Genomic DNA, 20,786 nt, shown 5'->3' with positions numbered 1-20,786 from the left:
AGAGAGAGATCTGCTGACATCAGATTAATATAGACTTTTCTTTCTTGATAGTATTTGATTTTCAGAGGCTCTTGAGAATTTAGAGTTCAAACCTCTGAGATTCATGATATACTGTACTATGCAAGGTCATTCATGTCACTGACAACTTCATGGGCAGTAATTCTTGCTGTCAGATAGCACTCAATATGTGCAAACACAAGCCGAAAACTACATTCATTTTTTGCTGTAATATTGCAGGTTCAGTCTCATGAACTGCTGGGAGCACAATTTATCTTACTTGTGCTGAATTAATTGTAAGAAGACACATGAAACGTTAGACCTACATCCCAGAGAGGGATTAGCATCCAACCAGAGAGGCTGCTGCTGCTGGAGCAGGGACAGGAGCTCAAAGGCTGCTGGAACCAAGTCCTGTATTCAGGGTCCAGCAGGCCAATTCCCCCTGACTTAAGATGTATGGGCAGGGAAAATTGGTACCAGCATGCATAGCCCATAATGAAACCACTACGGCTCATAGCTAAAAATGTGTCATCAGCCTCCTGGACCTGTGAAGTTGAGCTAAGGGGAGACAGACTCTCCTTTTACCTCTGCTTCCCATTTTACTACAACCAGTGAAACACCATGGCCCGTCTAATGGCAGAAGTTTACCAAAACTCGGGTCTCGGTAGTTTTCCATATCTACCAAAACAAGGGGAGAAACATTTCTGCCCTCAGAACAACCTCCATGGGAAAAATAAAGAAACCTTGACAGAGCCACACAGGCATTTCACACAGGCATTCACGCTGGATCCTACATTTCTCAACTCAGAAAAGTGCACATTTTTAGCTCTGCTGTGTCCAAGCTACTAACCCTGATGATATTTGAACTAATACAACAATGGGCAAAGTCATAACACTCTAAAAATCCCTTCCCCCAGGGAGGTACTGAAAGCCCCTGGAGTAGGGGAAAAGGGAGCAGACAAGCCTGCAAACTTCTCCTCCTGGTGAGCAATATCTAACAAGAAGGACATTTGGGTGATGCACAATCATCATTGTGGGTCCTGCTTCTCTCCTGCTCTACAGTCCAAGGACTTATCTTGAGAAACATCAAAGCACACAAAACCCAAAAGAAGAGCAGCAACTCATTCTTTTGTTTTTCTTTAAATCTTGCAAAGGACAGACATTGAAAGCTGACCTACTGACTCTATGAAAATATTTGCAGTTCTGTCCTGGAATTAAGCTAAAAAAAATTATTCATGTAATGAACACAGACAGACCTCAGGTGATGTAGCTTAGGAGGGATTTTTATTTTTTAGAAGAGATGAAGGTTTTCTTAAGACTTTCACACATTTTTGTGGGCTTACTCCAAACGCCCACACCTGCTTTGGTAACATCACTTGCACTTCAGATGACAAGATGTGTTAGCGTTGGGGGCAGCTGGGCGAGGGGACGTACAGTGGCTGGACAGCCAGAGCCTGCTGGAAGTTGCTACGGCTCCTCTAGACTACAGGAAAGAGATGGCAGGATGTGAAGTCAAAGCTGACAAAAGATGTGCAATATATTATATATGGCTGATGCCGGGCACTAAAGGCTTTCATTCTCACAGTAGTGGAAGAATAACAGCCACCACCTTCATTTTGATGGTGAGATTGGATACACAAGATGAAGAAGCTGCATAGATACTACAGGAATAAATATAACACTAAATGCAGGGGAAATCTCTGTGTGTGTCTGTGGGTGGGTGGATGTGTGCTTGTGCATCTACAAACATATGTCAAGTGAGCTGTTCATGTACTGCAACTTCTCAGGCTGGAGTAAGTGGATGTGGCAATAGACCGTGAGGGAACTGCATCCATAATATCATTCGCTGTCTGTGAAAAGGTGTTTTCAATTTGGACTGTCACTCAGCAGCTAATGTATGGTATCCACAGTAGACAGTAAATGATGTCTTTGATTTTTTTATTTGGTATAATAATTCTGGAGTAAACAACCATTTGTTCCTCTTCCTTTTCCAGTGTAAAGATAGTCACAGACTTATCGATAAAGGAGAAAGTTCTCAAGTGGCTCAGGCAGGTGCAGCTTGTGGACTGCATACAGGCACGACCGACCCAGATGCTTTCTGATACACAGCCGGCACAGCTGGGCAAGGCTGGCAGGACCTGGAGAAAAAAAAAGGCAAGAACAAGCACCCCCAACCCCACCACCAGTATAAGTCAGCAAGCAACAAACACCAGCAAGATTTGCAAATCAGGTCAAGCACTACACAAGACTTGCCAAAGTCAGGGAGAGGTAAATACATTATTGTTCATATTTAATTTATGTTGTCAAAGTTGGTCCAGTGATTTGAAAACTATGAGCACTAAAAACCTTTTTCTGCATGCATGGCTAGGCTTTTCTGCATCTTTTCTTGAGCAAATACTTAAAATACCATACACTAGAGAGAGCGCACTGGTATGCATAGCCCTTGCTCAGGATGTAAGACAACTCCCAGCAGTGTTGTGAGGATGAAGACAGGAGGGAGTACAGGGAGCTGCAGAGGTGCTCAGTGTAGACCAGCCATAACAGGGTGGATATGGCAAATACAGTTGGTTGTTCATATATACAGAACGTGCTTCTGTACCAGTGTTCCAACCACTGGTGTCTCAGCAGCTACCTGCACAAGTCATAACTGCAACTTACCCTTTTTACATGACCACACTGGCTCTGAATATTTATGTATGTCAGTCAGTCTACCAGGGCTCCTCAAAATAATTTCTTAACGTGTCATCCAATTTTAATTAAGTTTGACAGAAAGGAAAACATCAGGAATATGGAAAGTCTACAAAAGTTTCATGTAAAAAGGCACCATGGGTAAAAATAATTTAAAAAGAAACAAACAAAAAAAGAATAATAAAAAAAAAAAGAGAGGCCTTTTTGCCCTTCCCTTGCCTTGGGGGAAAAGTTGATGCATGTTAAAAACCCTTGCTAAAGGTCGGAGAGTCCACTGGTAGGAAAGCTGCCAGAGCACTCATCAGGATGATGGTGAAGCCGGCTTGGGCAGTGTTTTGCATGTCACTGCACACTGCAGTGCTGCCCCAATGTCTTCCCCATGGGGTGACCAGGTAGGTGCTGCCAGCCCACCCTGCCGTGGGTCAGGTGAGAGGCACACCGGGCACAAACCCACTGGAAAAGAATCTCTGTTGCTTCTGCAATTGCATGCTTGCACGTGCAAATGCAACTTGCTAGTGAACACGTCCCTGCCACCTCTGCGCTTTCCTCCTGCTGGAGCTGCTCCAGGTTGAACCTTTACGCCGGCTCCGAGGTGCTCAGCTTCCGAGCCTTGGCTGAGCCTTGTCTCTCCGGTTTCTGGCCAAAGAGTAGCGATCACAGCAGTGTTTGGCAAGCAATGAGTAGAGATGTGTGCTTAAAAGCCTGTCCTTGTATCTTCTAGGTAAGCTTCATAATCTGTGCTTTTACTACAGGAAAATTTAGGAGCCTAAACAGGCTGATGGTCCTCTGAGAATAAATTAATAGAAAAATATGGGATATATAGAAAAATATGGGATATATAGAAAAGAGCACTTGCACTGCTGTCGCTGGAAGTGAAAAAGAAGCTACCATCTCTCAAAGCAGTTAGAAAAACAGAAACATTTTATATTTCACATCACTTAATAGCTAGGAAGAGGAGCAGTTAAAGGGAGCCATCTAAGTAACTGCAGCAGGAAAGTCAAGGAGTATAAAGAAAACTTGTCAAGACAGGTCCCTGCGGTGCTTATTTCAAACAGAAGGACCTCAGAAAACACAGAAGTAGTAGGTGAAAAGGGCAGATGTAGATGCTAGATACAGCAAAGTATGTGAAAGCAGGGCCAAAGGGAAAGGTGAGGAAACTGAGGAAACTTAATTTCTGAAAAGTGAAGAGCCAGCAGGAGCTGAAGTGCGCTATAGTCCCACTGACTGTAAGGGAGGAGAGGACGGCGAGTTGAAAGTGGAAATCAAAAAGAAGGTTCAGAAAGAGAAAATTATTAATATTGGAATATTTCTTTATCCACACAAACTCTCTATCACACAGGGCAACTGGAGCAGGACAGCTGCAAGCACTGCCTTTGCTCACGCAGCCTGACATTGCTGAACATCTCAGGTACGGGGCCAGAAGTCACAAGAGGTGAGAAGCATTCAAGCAAAAGTCCTCCCAGAAGGTTTTAGACACGACAAATTAAAGCTCTGCATGAAAAGCCATGCAGAAAGGGAGCAGGACAGGAGGATATTAAGGCAATGTTTCATTTCCTCTATAAAACCCACCTGTGCGTGGAGGGCTGGCACAAAGCCTATGCACAACATTGACAATATTAATTTACCCTCCAAGAGCTATTTTGCAGCTGGAAGAGGGCTCTCCGTGCACATTGTGCTTTGCTGCTGGGCGGGGAGCGAGCAGGCTCGGGAAGACGGGCAGGCTGCTGGCGTGGAGGAGCAGCACTCGCCCCCTGTGCAAGCAAAGCCCCAGGGTCATAGATCAACTAACAGGGCACTAGTGAGCTGGGAAACACGGAGGTTAGAGGAGAGGGGGAATTTAATCCAGCACATCCGCTCTGCAGGTCTATTGTTATTGGATCCACCAAGTTCTGGCTGCATGTGGTGCAGGTGGAAATGGCACGAGAGGATCTAGGTTCATCTCTGCTCAGAAGTTTCTTCCAGTAGACTGGAAAGATAATCTGAAATATCATAGAGAGGCGGAAAGTAAACTGCAAAGGGCACTGCTGGTTTGCGCTGGGGTTGCAGCCCCACGAACCGCTCGGAAGAGCTGCGTGCTGTGAAGCTGAATAGCCACCTGGCAAATAGCTCTGCGCTCTCCTGGTGACCGAGGGCACACACACTCATGCCACTTTTTCTGCAGGAAGCAGGACATTGAGCCACGGTGCGAGCTTGAACACAAGATGGTGGTACTAAAATACTATCAATTAATAAACTCTCATGGCAGTTTTTAATCCTTAGTCTTTAGAGTCCAGATAAATAAGTATAAGTATAAATAAGTAGGTAAATAAGTATAATTTTCTTTCAGTAGATGGGAAATAAAAGCACAGGACATCTAACAACTGACCAATTTACCTACTAGACCCCTAACACTTGGTGGCAGATCTAGCAAAAAAAAGAGATCTCTTATTCATTTGTATCATGTGTTGCAGGCTTGAAATCGGTAGAGAAGCTAAGAGAAGTCATATAGAGCATTACTTTTAAAAGCAGTTAAGAAAAAGTACTTAGATAAAGGAAATAAATACTGTTCTACTTTAAAAAGAGAAGAAGCAAGAAAACTACCTTCCCGCAGCAGAAGCGCCTGCTCCACTTTGCTGTTGGGTACGGCAAGATCCAGGGCACATTTGAGTTCAGCATTTCTGCATTTCAGGTTAGCACCATAGTCTGTCAGCAAGATGACTACCTCCGCACTGGATTTCCTTGCTGCTGCGTGGAGGGGGGTGTCTAACCGCTTCCCCATGTTAACGTTGGCTCCTTGTGCAAACAAGAGTGCACGGTTAGATCTGGGAGTTGGCAGGAACTGTGCGAACCCACGTCACGCAGGCTGGTTTCCACCAGCAGCCTCAATAGATGAAGGGGAGGGATGGCACACAGGTCTCCCTCATTTCTCTCAATAGCAGCAGTGCAAAACTCAGCTGGTCAAAGACCAGCTGTATAAACGTCCTCTGAGCCACCAAACCCTGTCTGCGATGGACAGAACTGAGCAGCTTGACCTTTAGTCCAAGAGATGTTCAAAGCCTACTATATGCTCTGTAAATTTGTTAATAACATAAAATATATTTATATACATAACATATATTATGTTAATTTACTTACCAGGGGGAAAAAGACCATTTAGGTATCTCAGTGTAATAGCTCCAAGAGCACAGCAAGCAAAATGCTTGCCCTGGGCTTGCCAGGCACAGCAGGGCCACACTTCTAGCAGGTGTAAGTCAGCTAATGTACAGTGACAGCAAAAGTTTATGCTAGCTCACAGGCGGTGCCTGGACCTGCAGTGATTATTCTTTCAAGCAGCTTTACTGCTGTCTTTATCAGCCACTGAGAAGCAGATGAAGTTAATGCTTAGCATGGCAGTTTATCAAAATCGGGATTTTATTTTGGTCACTAATATTAGACAGCATTGACTGTGCTTCCTGTTATCATTCTACAAAACAAAAAGTATTTTATTTTCACATTCAGACAGTCTCAGGGCTGTCTCTGTAATTAGGGCTTTTTTTACTGAGGAGATCATAAATTCTTCATGAATGCAGGTGAAATTTTTAATCTCCTCAAATGAGTTTCTCAGACTCCGGATGCCCAGACACCTCTTGTGGAAATAACCTATGGTGTTTGCAGGGGGAAGGAAGCCCAGACAAACCAGCAGTGCTGGCTCACACTACCACAGCTCTCCCCCAGCCCCTTTTCCAGATATACCTAGCTCCAAAAGCTTCTTGACGCAGTCTGTCCTCTGGTATGTGCAAGCCACATAGAGCAGGGTCCCATACTGCAAGTCTTCTTGGTCAATGTCAACCTCGTGAGCCAGAAGGATCTCCATGCACTCCCTGTGGCCTGTGAGGTGAAGAAGAGACATCACTTAAGTGCCACAAGAGCAGAATACACCCAGGTACAACCGGTGGAGCACAAAAGCTGCGAATAAGCCAAGCCTATTATTTACCCGTACCAGTACGGACAAGTTTTTTGGGAAAAAACTATTGTAAGGTCAATAGAAAATGTATTCCTCATTTAGCTTCACTCACTGCCCGAACATTACCTCTCTTGACTGCTTCGTGAATGGGTGAAGCAAGGTGGTTCCTGAGCTGCGGCTTGGCTCCGAATTCGAGCAGCATGTTGACACAGGCCACACTGCCACTGCAGCAGGCGTTAAACAGAGGAGTGATCCCATCGATGGTGGCTGCGTTGACCTGAAACAGCAGGACACGCTCAGGATAATCCAATCTAAGAGGAATGCCCTTGCAGTGTGCCTCATGTGCACACCAGAAACGCACCAGAAAAAGGCGCTTGCCTTGTTTAATATCAGAATTGATTTTGTTAACAACTTTCAGAGTTCTATGTCATGGCACAACATGACATAATATATATGACAGAATATAACATTCTCCTCTGAGTTCTGCCCTCTTTCCCGGATGGCTAGTGCCATAAGGCATCAACACTGCCCACGATGAATGCTCCTCCTAGAGTCTCTCAGAAAATGCAGATTTTTTTTTTTTTATGTGGAGAACTTGAGTATCTTTATGACTGTGTAATTTGCACCAACCCAAAGCCAGAATACTCTCAGACAAAAATGATTTTGGTTTTTAAATGAAAACATTTACTTCATGTTTAATACTTTCACCTGAAAACACATTTCCAGCAAAGAAATTTTGTCAGAAACATATTCCTAATCCTGAACAGAAAAGGAGTTTGAGAGGTTTTGTGTCCATATGCATTGTGTGTATATGTAAGAGAGAAAGATTGTCCCTCCTTCACCTCAGATGTAGAGACCTGGCAAAAACCACCATCTGTCATTCTCCACTGGGACACCACAGTCCCCGCCGTGTGTTGTGCACAGTGCCATAGGTGCCGTGTTTAACTACACAGCAAGCCCTTGGAGGCAATTTATGCAGCAAATCTGCATGTCTTTAATTCTGTGGCACACTGGAGAAGACCAATGGATTATGCAAGCACGTGGCAATTTCTGCGGTTTCCAAATCAGGGAGGAGAGGAAGGAGACGAGAAAGGAAGGGCTGGAGGAGTCCTGGGCCACCGGGGAAGTCAGAGGACTTTGCTACCAGTGCAAACACAGGAGCTGCATCGCCAAAGGGTTGGAGCACCAGGGTAGAAATACCTTAGCCCACACAATTTAAGTAACAAGGTATTTCGTCTTTAAAGCGGAGAAAGGCAGTGATGTTTAAGAACCTATTGATTTATTGTGGGTAAGTCAGCAGCAGATCATCTGCAGTTGATAGTTTCCTAGACGTCATTTGTCCTTGTTCAACTACTGACTTGTTTCTGATGCCATATGAGCTAAATCCTTTTCTCACAAGGCGCTTTTCCCACAATTACAAGCCAGTCCTTGCCATTTCCAGTGTTTCAGTCCTTGCCATCTTCAGCAAGCTCCAACCACTGCGAGGCCATGCTCCTCTATGTGAAGCTGCACCTGCAGATGAGGCAGGCACGCTGGAGGAGGCATCTCCTGCTCCCTGGTGCCTCTTCTGCTTTCTCACCTTCATGGAAAACCACTGGGGGAACAGACCTGGCTGGAAAATAATCATGAGAGGTGGGCAAGCTGGTGTGATATGGAGAGATATCAGGTACCAATGCATGGGGGACATCTTTCTGCTCAGATTTTGGAGCTCAAAATGCAGCTTGCTCTTCCTGAAATTGCAGGGCTCTGACCAAGACTCTGTTTCAACAGCATCATCACTACAGATCCTGTCCTCTTCCTCGATCTTCTTCCCCTTCTGCTAATAGCTGAACTAAACTATACCCATCCTGCACAGCTTATAAAACAGAAAAATATAATTTAAAAAAAAAAAAAAAGAAAAAAAGAAATATATATATATACTTTGGGGATATCTGTATTTCAGACAGATTACATGCTGCAGCCCTGCAGCCCAGCACTTCCCCCACCTCCTCCCCAGTCTCATCGGGCAGATGTGGCTGGAGCTGCTGGAGGCACTGCGGGTCTATCAGCATCGTTTCACACAGGGCCAGAGATTCAGGCAAGCTGGTAACCGAGGGTAGGCAAGGAGATCATTGAAGCAGAAAAATGACTTCTTTGGTTTCCCTCTCTACTGGGCATTAGTTTAACTGGTAAAAGAGGAAAGAATGGTAAGACAGATGTCATGGAGTAAATGTTTTGGTAAAAAAAAGGAAATAAAGAAGAGCAGAGCAATAAAGAAGAGCAGTAGGATGGCACAATTTCTCCCAGAATTTAGACAACTAACTGTTGAATTTATTTATGAACGGAGAGCAGGAGAAAAGCCAAGACCAAAAAACACCAGAGCTATATATTATACCAGGAATAGGCTGATTTCTTAGGAAAACAACAGTTCAGAGGTGATTCTCTGAGTTATAAAAAGTCAGTGCCATTAATATATCAAAATCAAGTAAAACTGAGCACAAAGGGGTTTTCCTTTCATCTTTCTAAGGGATTGAAATTTTGCATACAGTTTAGGAAGCAAACAAATGCATTTTGCTCTTCAGAGGATAGCTTGATTGCCTGGTTTTGTGTTGCTCAGTTTCTCGCCATATAAATTGTACTTGAAAACCCAGCTGAATTAAATATATTCTTATATATTTCATCCATTCCTGTATCTTCATTTTTAACATGTATTCTACCTGAGGCCCAGCTGCGGGAAATGTTATTTTATTAGCAGATAAAATGTTTCATTGCTTTAAGCACATCTATTTTTACTTACATGAGACTCCCAAACCACCCCACAGAAGAATCTCAGGCAATTCCAGTGATGGTTATGGGGGGAAAAAAGGGATAAGTCATTTTGTTCAAGGTTATTTTCACCTAGCACCTCTCATTCCTTTTCCATCAATCACGACTGCGTTTCGCTTACAGAGGGGAAGCAAAAGAGAATAATGGTGTCACCCAAGCAACCGCCGGAGGAGGGCAACTCTACCACCCACAGAAACAAAGCACCGTTTTGTTTTTCCCCATTTCTGCCCAAGACGCTCCTCTCCATCCGCAGCCTGGCCCTGCCCCACGGCAGCCCGTCCGGCATCCCCGCCAGTGCAGGGATGTGCTCCGGGCGCCCGCGTCCCCGCCGGCGTCCCTGGGCCTCACCTGAGCGCCGTTCTCCAGCAGCGCCTTGGCGCAGGCGACGTGGCCGCCCAGGCAGGCCTCGTGGAGAGCCGACACACGGTCCGTCGTCACCAGGTTCACGTCGAAACCCTGCAACGCGAGGCGGGGGGGTGTGAGGGGAAAGCCCTGTCCGAACCACGCGGCTCCCCAAGGGCCAGCACAGGTGCAAAGGGTGGTCGGACCGTGGCAGGGGAGAGCGGCACCGCTGGGTCCGTGTCCAGGCAAGGTCACAGGTTGGACTGATGCTGTTCAGTGCCTCGGTGCTCGTCCTCAGAGATGGCAGCTGGTGATGGGGTTGAAGAGGAAGCAAAGACAAGCTGTGCCTCCTATTTCTAGCTCTCTACAACACATGGTCAATCGCAGGAAAGACATCGTGTTTCTTTAGCTTATAATGGTGGCGGTAACTTCCCTCCTAAGTCCAGCACCAGGAGGTACAGCTGGTGGGATTCACCTCCCCGAACGGGGACGCCTCTGGCACAGGCATCGTCAGCTCGGCTGGAGCCCTCAGCTCCGTCAGTGGGGAGAGACAGGCACCCCTGGGATACGGTTGGTCCCACGCTAAAGCAGCTGTTTCTAGTAGGTCCGGTGAATTGTGTCCTAAAAACCCCTCCACTGAGCATATGGGGTGCCCAGTGTGTGTCACTCAGAGGTGCTAAGTAGCTGGTAGACCCATAAAATAGATGAGACAAATCCCACCCATGAATCTGTTCCTCTTATTTGACCAGCCAGGACATGTTTTACACCAGAAAGGAAGAAATGTGATTTTATGGATGTCTCATTACAAGTATTAGCCTAAATAACAGTTCTTATATCTATTCCTGTGCCAGCAGAAACCAGACACATCCACAATGGGGAAAGCAATTGTCATAAGTATTTTCCCCAGAATGCAGCTAAATCTCCTGGTAATTAAGATCTCACAACCCGCTTTCCACGTGATGTCTTATATTTTCTAACACAGTTGGTCGCTACCTGCCGTGCTATCAACTCAGCAGCTCACAAGATGGCAGTAATGCACTTTTTGGGATGCAGCAGCCACTGCGCTGGGCAAAAATAAGTATCTGTGAGCAATGTAACACGGTAAAAGTCACCAGTCTCCATGCAACAAGCATTAAAAGCAACCGCTGTAACCACCTTAAGATAGAAATTCTAGGATAGAAAAATGATCGGTTTTCAGTTACATGAAAGTATTATTAATGTAAAAGCTGTTGCTAAAAATTTCCCATACATTACATTGGTGCCAGGGGAATAGATAACTCCTTGAAAAAATGTTGAGATTATTCCATTTTCTAATTGTATAGATGTTTTGGACTTAATGATCAGCATATTCCTTCAAGAGGAATGTCTTCTAGAGAGTCCTAATAAGGAGACTTATTTTCAATTATTATTCAGATATATATATTTAACAAATGAAACTCAGTCACTCAGTCATTGCAAGTTAAAGAATAAGTATCAATATCTTAGGCAAAACAGCAATCTCTTCCATCTCAAAAATGTTTGCTTATGTTAAACTTTGTTTTCAGATGCTTATAAATTCTTCCCAATGTATCTGAAAAATCAAACACTTCTTTCGGTGCTGAAACAGGCATTGGTGAGTTCCTAAGCTCTTTTAAAACTCCAGCTCTCCATCGTCCCCTTATATCCAGGCATTCCCTGGGGTGCAAAAGCCTCTCTGGCTTTCTTGAAAACCATGGTCCTACTGCAGAGAATTCTGAGTGTCCCACACATACCCTAAAGTATAGCTCTATATTTAATTTTAGGCTAATAGTGTAACTAGATTAGAAGCAACGAGCAATGATTATGCTGCTCCATGAACAGCTTTGTCCCTACATTTATCAAGCCATGGTGAATCAGCTCCAATTCACTCTCTACAGACATTGCTGCCTTGATCCCTTTTCATCAGCAAGGACCCTCATCATTCACTTCTAAAATTAAATGTCTTTGGGAGAAGGAGAAAGGGTGGATTAACTAAATGGTGTATAACCACAACACCAGGTGCTTCTACGGTGTATAACCATGACCGGTGTATAACCATGACCAGTGTACAACCACAACACTGGGTGGCTCTCACTAATAATATGGTATAAGGTCAGTATAAATGGAGACAGAGAGGGTCAGAAAACCAGCAAAGCCCTGAATGAGTCATCTCCCTTATTATCCCTAACCTCCATCACTTCCTTTTCCATAAAAATCATTTGATATCAGCGGGTGAAGGAAAGCGGGATCAGCAAATGGGAGGGAGAAATCTGGCTGTAAACAGCAATCTCTTTTAGCTGCAGCCATGCCTCGATAGGTGTCTGGAGAAGAGGTTTTTTACACAGGCAGCTCCAATCCTTGAGGACGTTGTCCATCTGAGCTTGTAGAGTAATCGCTGAGGGGCAATTTGGAAATTTACACTCTAAGAACAGCATTGAAATAGGGTGGAACGTAGCTAGTGTACAATGAGTCTGTACCATGGCAATTCCCTAGGCAACCCTAGATGTTGGCAATCTCAGGGGAACTTGGTGTGCTGACTCTGAGAGAAATTGCATGGAGGGTGGAGCAGAGTGGAGATGTCGCGGTCACGCTCTGTGAACAAGGGAATTTGAAGGTACACAATGTGTACATTAATAAGCTGCACATGTGACGCCCTGGGTCAGTGACCTGTCAACTTTGATGAAATGCTGTACTTGGAGTGAACTTTGCTTATTATAATATCATTATAATACTAAAACGCACACCCCTCTCAAAATTACCCACCTCCCAAGGTGCGACCACCCCTCAATGAGCATGTGCACTGAATTTTTCCTAGTCTGTACCTTTAAACACGAAGCGAGACAATTTTGAACCAATCCTGATAAAGGTACGTATGACTAGAGTCACTCAAGCTCCACCTGCAAAGTAAAACACTATAAAATAGTGTGAAAAGAGCTGGATGTCAGGGAAAGCACCATCACTCCTGACTTTTAGGATCCGCCGACGAGCTGACCCTCTCTTCCCCCTCATTGGGACGTCTTTGGGTAAGATCCGAACACTCGGCTATCCCGAGTGGATCTGCAGGAATTTTAGGAATCTCTAGAGTTGTTTCATCACCCCACACATGTGTAACCCGACTGTAATCAATTTAGTGCACTTGCTTGCAGACAGTGAATTTATCACCGGCAATCCAAAGAACTTGTGCATCTGTTGCTTCAATAAATCGCACTATTGATTGACTCAGCCATGTGTGTGTTGTCCCTGAACGTGACCGTACCTCTGAGTGCAGCCGTGTGAGTTCAGGAGTTGTCTGGCTGAGCAGGTCGTGTGATGTTAGGTCGTGTGATGTTAGTAGTGCATCCGGACCCGTGTGAGTCCAACGAAAGGGGTTGGGTGCGACCAGACTACTAACGCTGATTTTGGGTACCTACCTCTTAAGGCAACAGAGCTGTGGCTTCACTGGTAAAAATTATTTACCTTGAATATAAAAAGTCTGGTGGCCAAGTCACAGAGCTTGCACTCAGGGAATTAATTTCCCTGCAGTTGTCTTGACTAGGCCGCAGGAGGGAAGCAGTTTCTCATTTGTGCCAGATGAGGGCACTGAGTTTAAGCACGGAGTTTAAGCAAAGGTGGTAAGGAAGGTGGTTGGCCATAACCTGTCCCTTTGCAGCAGCCCACTTTCATATCCAGCTTCTTGTCCTTTCTAGTATATTCTTTCTTCCTATCTTTCTTTTGCCTGAATTCTTGGTCTCAGTTGGAGCTGAGGGTTTCAGGCTGACACCTCTCTCTTTAAGAAGGTCATGCTTGCTGTTTTATAAAGCAAGACATACTTCGACAGAGTTCCACCGATTTGTTAAAATAGCTGATATACATATTGTCCCTATTCTCAAGCCCAGTTTGCATGGTTTATCATTGAAAAAGAGCCCAAGGACCATTGTATATTATGCAGCAAGCTACAGCTGTAACAGTCTTCGTCCTGGGCTTGCCCCCAGCACCCTAGCTAAGCAAACTAATACATGCCCCAAAGGCGTGCATGCAAATATATTATCTATACAACAGTTGTATTTTGTATTAATATTTTTAATAATTTTTAACGCCCTGCTGCAGTCTATTACCAGCTCACCTACTCACAGATGCAATTCAACAGAAACTACGCTGCTTCCCAACCTTTTACCTGTGCAATCAAGGTTTTCAAAGACAGGAGACGTCCTTGGAAGGCAGCATCATGAAGAGGGGATCGGTCTGCCCAGCTTCCTGAAACAGCGAATGCATAAAGGTTAATTCAGGTAAGCAAAAAAAGCAAATCTTGGGAGGATGGGGGGAAAAAAACAGCCGCATGTAAATGCAGATCAGGACTGAAATCAATGTGGGGTCAGCAGTGAAACTGTTGGATAAATTGATTTCAGGAGAGGAGCTGAGGGCTCAGCACTCCTGAGAAAGCTGGCCACTCGCTAAGGGACCAAAACAAAAGCTTGTTGGCAGAACTTTTAAAAACAGCTAAAAACACGCTTCAGCAAAGACCACGGGTTTAGTGCTGCTGGGACTTGCCCAGGGACTTCAGAGAACTGTAATTCTCCTATCCAAAACCGTATCAGCCTCCGTCTTTCCTAGGGAGCTTTTGTTACAAATCGTGTTCCAGCTTCTCTTGCACTTTTCTTAAGAGACTCATAGCAGGGAGATGTGGGGATGACTTGTCAATCACATGAATTCTGGCATGTCCCTGGCAGTTTTATTTACTGAACTGACAATTTCATAAATAATATCCTCCAGCTCAGACTAGCAGGTAACAGGTTTCATCCTCCTCCTCACTGGAAGGTTTCAGAAAAGACATGGAAAAATAAATTCTGCCTGAGGCTTTACTTTTCTTCTTCAATCATTTTGAGTTGCTGAACTATGCAGACTCCTTCATGTAGACCAGCTTACCCTTTTTCTTATCTTAACCTATTCATGTGCCAAGAAAAAAGCATTCCTTAGCCTAGCTACTACCCACAGGCATAGTCAGTCAGCACAGGTTAAATCCCTGCAATTCAAGTGGAGAGCAAATTTACTTGTCCTATATTAAAATTTATCACCATACTACAACATGGTGTGTAGTAAGTATTTCTCCAAAGGCCAGCTGCATTTACAGTGCCAGAGGACAGAAGCGATACCAGCATTTGCATTCATGCTCTGTTGTACGGGAACCCCATGAGCACTGTATTTGAAACCCTTGTCCTGTTTAATTTTTTCAGCTACACCGCACACCAGAGAGAATGGAAAGAGCAATTTATCTCCATTTCAGGCGTTACCCGAGGCAGACAGAAATCAATGAGAGGCACATTCACATCCCTGGGGACTTCAGGCCAAGGACACAGCAGAGATTTCAGCCTTGGCCAAGGGAGTGTCCTTTTGTTGCCTGAGAACAAGGATGCACTTCAATATCACAGAATCACAGAATCACTAGGTTGGAAAGGACCTTTAAGATCATCAAGTCCAACCATTAATCCAGAACCACCATGTCCCCTAAACCATGTCCTGAAGCGCCACATCCACACGTTTTTTGAACACTTCCAGAGATGGCGACTCCACCACCTCCCTGGGCAGCCTGTTCCAATGCCTGACCACCCTCTCAGTGAAGAAATTTTTCCTAATATCCAATCTAAACCTCCCCTGGCACAACTTGAGGCCATTTCCTCTCGTCCTATCACTAGTTACTTGGGAGAAGAGACCAACACCCTCATCGCCACAACCCCCTTTCAGGTAGTTGTAGAGAGCGATAAGGTCTCCTCTCAGCCTCCTCTTCTCCAGACTAAACAACCCCAGTTCCCTCAGCCGCTCCTCATAAGACTTGTGCTCCAGACCCCTCACCAGCTTCATTGCCCTTCTCTGGACACGCTCCAGCACCTCAACATCCTTCTTGTAGTGAGGGGCCCAAAACTGAACACAGGATTCAAGGTGCGGCCTCACCAGTGCCGAGTACAGGGACACAATCACTTCCTTACTCCTGCTGGCCACACTATTCCTGATACAGGCCAGGATGCTGTTGGCCTTCTTGGCCACCTGGGCACACTGCTGGCTCATGTTCAGCCAGCTGTCAACCAGCCCCCCCAGGTCCCTTTCCACCGGGCTGCTCTCCAGCCACTCCTCCCCAAGCCTGTAGCGTTGCATGGGGTTGTTGTGGCCAAAGTGCAGCACCCTGCACTTGGCCTTATTAAACCTCATACAGTTGGCCTCTGCCCATCGATCCAGCAAATACATGGGGTTATGGTTTTAACTACCGTTACAACTTTTGTTTCCATTTATTTAAGGACCTGCTCCTGGGCTCCTAAGGCAAAAAGCTGGCATGGAAAGATCAGCTGGCACAATATGCAACCAGGCTCCTAAGGACCAAGTAGGATGCACCAGGCAAAACGATGGAAACAAGAACCAGGTAGGGACCAAGAAATATTTTCCTGAAAACATCTGAAAACCCCCACATCCCTCATCATGCTGGTGACTGAAATAGGCAAGCTCAGTTCAAAAAGCTAGAAGACATTGCAAGTGGCAAAAACCAGGGCCCTTATACAGCAGGAAGATTCAGAAGTAACTCAGATGACAGAGCTACAGTGCCTTATTTAACCTTTTATGCATATAGTTATATCATGTGCACACACACGCCTCACCATGAAAACACACGCTGCTGCATGCTTCCATGCCAGCCACAGCAACCTACCTCCCTGAAACGTGTGGCAAATATAGCTCCCATACAGGGCACATCTTCCCTTCACAGTTGTGAGTGACATGCCTGAAAACTCTGTTTTTTTTAATTTTTAAATTTAAATTTTTAAATGTCTACAGAGAAATTAAGCAGCTGTGCTGCTGCGCTACTTCACTGCAAAGAGAAAAAAACTTTTTTAATTTTTAAATTTAAATTTTTAAATGTCTACAGAGAAATTAAGCAGCTGTGCTGCTGCGCTACTTCGCTGCAAAGAGAAAAGGCTGTGAAGCTCCACTTGTAATCCAATATAGTGCCCCAGCAACAGCATCACATGATCTTACATTTCGAAAGATTATCCTTAATGGCTTTTTGCAAATGGCAACTTGCAGTTAAAAATATGTTGCGAACTGCTAAACTTCAGGGCACTTCGATATGAACCTGCACGAAGGAAAAACTGCTGTTTGCCACGTGTTTGACTACAATTGCATGAAGGCTTTGGAAAAAAATGATAGTAATAAATGATTGGCATTATGTTCCAGAGAATAACAATTACATTCATAACCCACTGAGAGACATGCCTCTATATAAATGTTTTGTAAGAAATGCTTTGCTGCAGTATTTCTCTTGGCCAGATCTTAATCCCTCTGCTTTGGGTGGCCACCTCGCACCACCCATGTTCTACTCATGTTCTTCATGGCAGCACTACTCACAATGAAGCAAGTGCCAACAAATGAGTCATATAAGAATCTGTGATGTCACAGTGCTGATAAGAATCTTCAAGTAGGAAAATATGTCCTCATAGTAGTAAATTTCAAGTATTGTGTCATTTTAATTAGTGGAACTATTGGGCATGCAAATGCATGTCTACTCATTATTATGGCAGTGATGTGAAGTAGTAAAATCACTTCGAAAAAAAACCACAAAAAATAAATTACCTACTAAATAGCCTACTAAATACGATATATTCCGTGCTGTATTTTTCAGAGTAATTTTAGCTGTTTTAGTTTTTATCATCTGATTTAACAAAACAGGGGTTCTTCGCTTGGATTCATACAGTCATTAGTTATATTCTCCTAGTATTTCCCTTCAGCATGCTAAAAATTTCCCTAAATAGTCTCTCTCAGTAAAGCTAGCTATTTAGTAAAAGCATCTGTAACCCCTGCTAAAGAATGCCTCGGTTCCGAGAACAATCTTCTTATTTACCATAGCGCCTTGAGCAAATGTTGTCCTTGTTCTAGTTGGATAATTGCTGGAGTCTCATATTTTGCACACCTAAATCATGCCAACACATACTGACACTGCAAAGACCCCAGAAATGGAAGGCGCTTCAGGTTAAAACATTCACCCACGCATTTAGCAACAGACTCCTTATTTCATGGCAACTCAATGACTTAAATCCTCAAGTTACAAAACTGTAGCAAATATACACTTAAATGTTAGAGTGTCCATATTTTTACTTTACCTGGGACTACTCCATAGATCTCTTCTGCTATCCTGGCAGCCTCTTTTCTGTTGCCTTTAACAATATAGAAATGTGTCAGCAGAGCCAAGGATATCTTAATTAAAAGCTTGAAGCAAAACAAAGCAAAAATGGCAAAATAAATGTTAGTGAAAGCATGGAATATAGAACTGCCCTCCATTTTGGTTTGCTCTTTGAATAGTTTCTCAGGTCAGCTAAATTACACCAGGCTATTCTTGGTATCGTATGTCATCTATTTTAAACCCTCCAGAACCTGCTGTTCCTCAGTTACCAAAAATACATTCTGGTTTTATTTGGTATGGGCTATTTGATACTAAATAACAATACCAAGGATAAGATAGTTTGAGCATCCCATGCCATACAGGAAACAAACAGAAAATCCTTTCCAAACGCACATGAATTAGAATACATTTTCACATAGATGCTCTTCATACCACCCAAAAGCCTATACATCCACCCTATATTTCTTCTTTGATGTAGCAGTTCCATTTACAAAGGCTACATAAGTAAAGTTGCAGAAATTGTTCAGAGACACTGCAAAAAGAATACTTTTCTGCCTTTCCTGTCTTGGTAACAGGCCTTGCTGGTGCTCAGATACAGAACAAAGGCAAGCATATCAAAGAAAAGCATTATCGTGAAAGAATCTGAAATAAAACCACGTATTTTCAAAGCCAGGGCTAAGAAGTCAAAGTTATTCTGTGAGGGGAAAAAATACATTGAAAGTGTGTAATCAAAACACAATAACATAATGGTGTTTTCCATCCCTCAGGAATAAAGAATGGTGTCCATTAGTATCCTCTGCAAACAGCATCTTACTGTTCTGAAAGAATGGAAATATTTTTACATTATTCATCACTGATTCAAAGGTGTAATATCTGAAACTGAAGAAGATCCACCTTTTTTTTAACTGCCCTTTTTTTCTCTCTGAGGGCACATGGATTCCATAGAGAACAGAACATTTTTTTCTGCATGTAATTAATTGAATCTATGTAGAACACCCCATTTCCTGTTCATTTAAGCTTTTCTTGATCTCTGTTTTCCTATATGCACAGCAGGAGGGAGATTTATTTCTTTCTTTGAATCCCTTCCTTGCCCAGGTTCTCTTACCCTTCAATTTACATACCTGTCAAGGGAAAGAGCAGGATGACTCTCCTCTCTTAGAGATCCCAAGGAGATGGTGGATATGCAGAAGGAAATTTTACAGTAAATTATTTCCCTGGACATTTTAGATGCAATTTATTTTGTTTTGTAGCTGGCTGAGTACCTTGCTGTCTTCAGCACTTTGCCCTCCCAGGTGCACCAGGATTTTATATAAAATATGTGCGGACAGACTGAAAAAAAACCACCCCAAGCTACTTTTTAATTTTTTAAGTGAATGAATTTTTTAAAATTCTAAATTAAACCAAGATATTACATTTTAACCAATAACTTAACAACTGCCATAAATATACCTTTCCTTCCATAGTAATATAATATACCTGTAGAAACTATAACACTTATGAACCCAAAAGAGGAAAATTGCCTATTTTCAGTCACTTTAATACTGTTTGCCACAGGACAACAAAGCTGAAGACACGGATTACATGGCATGAAGAGTTCAGTTAAGGAAATTAGAGAAAAACAGTTAAGGTTTGCTCAACTGGGAAATAAAAAGGAGAAATCCGCAAACAACGGTGGACCAAAAACACGATGATCTGTTAGCCCTAGATAAATATGAGATAATGAATACACTTATCCTGAAGGCAGAGGAACAGCAAAAGGTGTAAAGAACAGAATATAGGATGCCGAGAAAAAGAACAAACAGAAAAAATTAGGACCATCACAAAGAAAAGGTCAGCCTAAGTGATGGAGAAATCTTTCTCATGCAGGATCCACGAAACTGGCACTTAATAGGACGTAAGGAAGAAGGAACAGCATATTTTAAGAGAAATACCACAAAACAGACTTTTGCTTGCAGAGGAGATCCATTGATCTTCTTTCACAATCAGCCTGCCAAATAGTAGGTAGAACAGGGCAAGTCCATAACCCTCAAAAGAAATACAAGAAACTGGAGATCAGATCATTTCCACTGATATACTCTTATCCCTAAAGGAGGGTGAAACTCTGATAATAATAAAAAGCTCCCCAGGTATTCTAAAAAGCCATGAGGAAGTTTGACCATTTGGAAGCACTCACAGGAACATGACTCTTCCAGAAAGACCAAGCTCCATTTTGTCCACCAGCAAAACCACCCTTCTGGCTTCAGAACAAGACAACTGAAGATTTTTAGTTAAATGATGCAGTTGAGAAAACCTCTTGTAATCTCTTAATCTGCTTTTAGTGTATAAGAACACTAGGAAAATTACTGTGTTGGATTTAAAAAAAACACATCAGTAGGAAGAGGGCTGAACAGCATGGTAAGAAGTATTAATGTTGGTGAAGGTGGTAGTCAGGTAAGTCATAGCAAGATCTGGTGTGATCACTCGGAAGCGTCTGGCATTTCTCAAACTGAAGGAAGGTGAGCAACATAATGCAGGCATCAGAACAGATATAATGCAACAGAAGAGCAATGACAACGCAGAAACAGGAATCTCATCCTTCTTCCCTCGCTGTTTTAGGCAGCATCGTTGTGAGTTGAATGAGGTGGATTATGGAACTCCATCGATAGGCTGGAGTGAACAAGTTAGACCTCTGTAGAAAAAACATGTCTTATTGAGAACTTCTGAAGGATCCCCAAACTGCTCCATGAATCACTCTAGCTTTCAGCTAGTGTAATTACTAAATTGTCAAATTAATATATCCAGAAAATGTATTAATTCATCAATAAAACTGTCATGAAATGGTAAATGAATAGAATTAGTTTAGCTAGATCCTCCAAAGAACTGAAAAGCTAATGTTTATATATCCTTAATTTAAAAACA

The 20,786-nt window shown here is 43.4% G+C and overlaps 1 protein-coding gene across 1 annotated transcript; it reads right to left on the bottom strand.

The window, feature by feature from the left end:
* Positions 1–2,010: 2,010 nt before the first annotated feature.
* ASB11 (ankyrin repeat and SOCS box containing 11) lies at positions 2,011–18,046 on the bottom strand (the record flags this gene model as incomplete). Its single annotated transcript, XM_082008010.1, has 7 exons — positions 2,011–2,135; positions 5,266–5,457; positions 6,397–6,531; positions 6,734–6,884; positions 9,761–9,868; positions 13,905–13,984; positions 17,869–18,046. The coding sequence occupies 7 exons, from the start codon at positions 18,044–18,046 to the stop codon at positions 2,011–2,013; spliced, it is 969 nt and encodes a 322-aa protein (XP_081864136.1).
* Positions 18,047–20,786: the final 2,740 nt, after the last annotated feature.

This window comes from Phaethon aethereus (assembly GCF_964289735.1).
Source record: "Phaethon aethereus genome assembly, chromosome: 1".
In the NCBI taxonomy this organism is placed as follows: Eukaryota; Metazoa; Chordata; class Aves; order Phaethontiformes; family Phaethontidae; genus Phaethon; species Phaethon aethereus.
The sequence above is the reverse complement of the archived record's forward strand: the minus strand, read 5'-3'. Positions and strand labels throughout refer to the sequence as shown.